Source organism: Nestor notabilis, unplaced genomic scaffold, assembly GCF_000696875.1.
Source record: "Nestor notabilis isolate BGI_N333 unplaced genomic scaffold, ASM69687v1 scaffold19797, whole genome shotgun sequence".
NCBI classification, from domain to species: domain Eukaryota; kingdom Metazoa; phylum Chordata; class Aves; order Psittaciformes; family Psittacidae; genus Nestor; species Nestor notabilis.
The window spans coordinates 6,934-8,732 of record NW_009938041.1 but is presented as its reverse complement, the minus strand read 5'-3'; the positions used below and the strand labels follow the sequence as shown (position 1 = coordinate 8,732).

General features: G+C 42.5%; 1 protein-coding gene across 2 annotated transcripts in view; it reads right to left on the bottom strand.

Annotated features, from left to right (window-relative positions):
* Positions 1-783, bottom strand: part of RNF220 (ring finger protein 220) — a 47,915-nt gene extending 47,132 nt beyond the window's left edge. Inside the window, exon 1 of one of the 2 annotated variants that reach the window (XM_010019132.1) lies at positions 667-783. In XM_010019132.1, coding sequence (XP_010017434.1) covers positions 667-774 — 108 coding nt within the window. In that variant the 5' untranslated portion in view covers positions 775-783. The remainder of the gene's footprint in view (positions 1-666) is intronic. The other variant, XM_010019133.1, reaches the window with a different exon arrangement.
* Between the last annotated feature and the right edge of the window lie 1,016 nt (positions 784-1,799).

Here is a 1,799-nt window from a genome sequence, read left to right as displayed (position 1 = left end):
GCAGGAATGTTTTCCTATGGCGTATTTTGGGGAGCACAGTGATCAAAAGACCCCTCTCTTTAACCATGCACCTCTTGAGGTGACAAGAATGAATATGTTGTTATCTCTACTGTGGGCTTTTCCTGAGAAACAAGCACAGAAAGCCCTATGTCAACTCTCTCGCTCCCCTAGGGCTTGTTCTTTCCTTTCAGTCTTTGCGATGAACAGCAAGAGAACAGTTCTGTTCAAATGCACTTCCTGGAGTAAGGTGGTCATGCAACATTTACAAGTACCAGTCTGTTACAAAAGAACCCAACAAAAAAATAATTCTAATATTGTTAAAGGCAGAGATCAGAAAGAAATCTTCCTGCTGTGCTACACAGGAAGCATGAAGTCCTACAAAAGGCTTCATAAACTTCAATAGCTCTGCCTTCACAGCCTACAACTCAGACTTCAGTAACAGTGAAAGGGTACATGAAGTAAAAAAGTTACTAATGCAAGACAGGAGAAAAATCCAGAAAAATCCATCTTGCAAGACAAAGAGAAGTGACTACAGGTCTTAGTGAGACAGTTAGCATCGCCTGCAAGCTCAGCAGTGTTAGTTTTTGCCCCGTGTTAGGTCAACTGCAGACAAAGCTGGGAGTAGGGAGAAGGGAATGGCAGCTGGCGATCCTGCTGCGCCTCTACCTTTGCAAGGCATTGTTCCACATGCCTACTCATCTCCTCCTCGGATCCTGACAGAGGTCGGCTGCAGAGGGGACATACCTGCCCTTCGTCTTGCTTCCTCCGTTTCATTTTTCCAATCCGAGCTGCATGGAGAAACCAGGGAAAGAAAACAAACAGAAAAGGGAAAGGAAGACATGTCAAGTTTGTAGTTTCACTCTTCTATTTGCTCAGCTCCAAATAATAAACCCTTGGCAGAAATAGTAAGATTTCACACCAGAAAACCCCTATTTTGACCTCTGCAAACAGTACAGTGTTACTTAGCACTTTCCAGAGTAAATTTGTAACCTGTGGCTGAGTACACCCTGTTTTCAGAAAGGCAGCTACTCATGATTTAATAACTAGAAGAGGAAATACCTGCTGCACATCCCCAGGTAAGTTATTCAAATGGTTAAATATTTTTTCTTGGAAGCCTGAAATTGTTTTCAAAGTTGAGCAATCAAGCCACTGAATCCTGTTCTGGATTTTGCCTTCTAAGTCTGAGCCCCATCCACGGACACATCTACCCCCTATAGAAGAACTTGCTTAGACTGTAGAAGGATGATGTAGCACCTGAAAAGCCTTGGAGAAGGTATTTAACAGTCACTTCCAGGACCAGAGTCTCCTGTACGCCCTGAATAATTCCTTCCCAGAACATTGCAAGTCAGAGCAGCATCTTAGCAGGTACCATTTACGGAGAGGAAAGATCTTTGCTGCGAAAAACACAGCACCTATACTAGATAGCTTCTGGCACTCTATTATTTTTATTTCACTGTTTTCACATAGAGGAATACTGGGGGCTACACTGCCTTCTTGAGGGCATGCTCTGGGAAACAAACATGTCAGGAATCACAATGATTAGGAAAAGCAGCCAAGGTAGCCTGTTGCTTAATCCAATCTCTGGTTAATTTGAGCCATCGTTTAATGTGATCAAAACATCTGGAACCAAATCATTTGCATTAAAAAACTTCTGTCCTTTATTATGATGGCTTTAGGCAGGTATTACTGAATAACTCAATCACTGGCTGGAGGAAAGTCACTCTTTAATTAATAAGGAAGGTCAAAATTCTGAATGGGAGACAAGGAAAAGCCCAAGGAAAGCCCATGTGATAATGAGA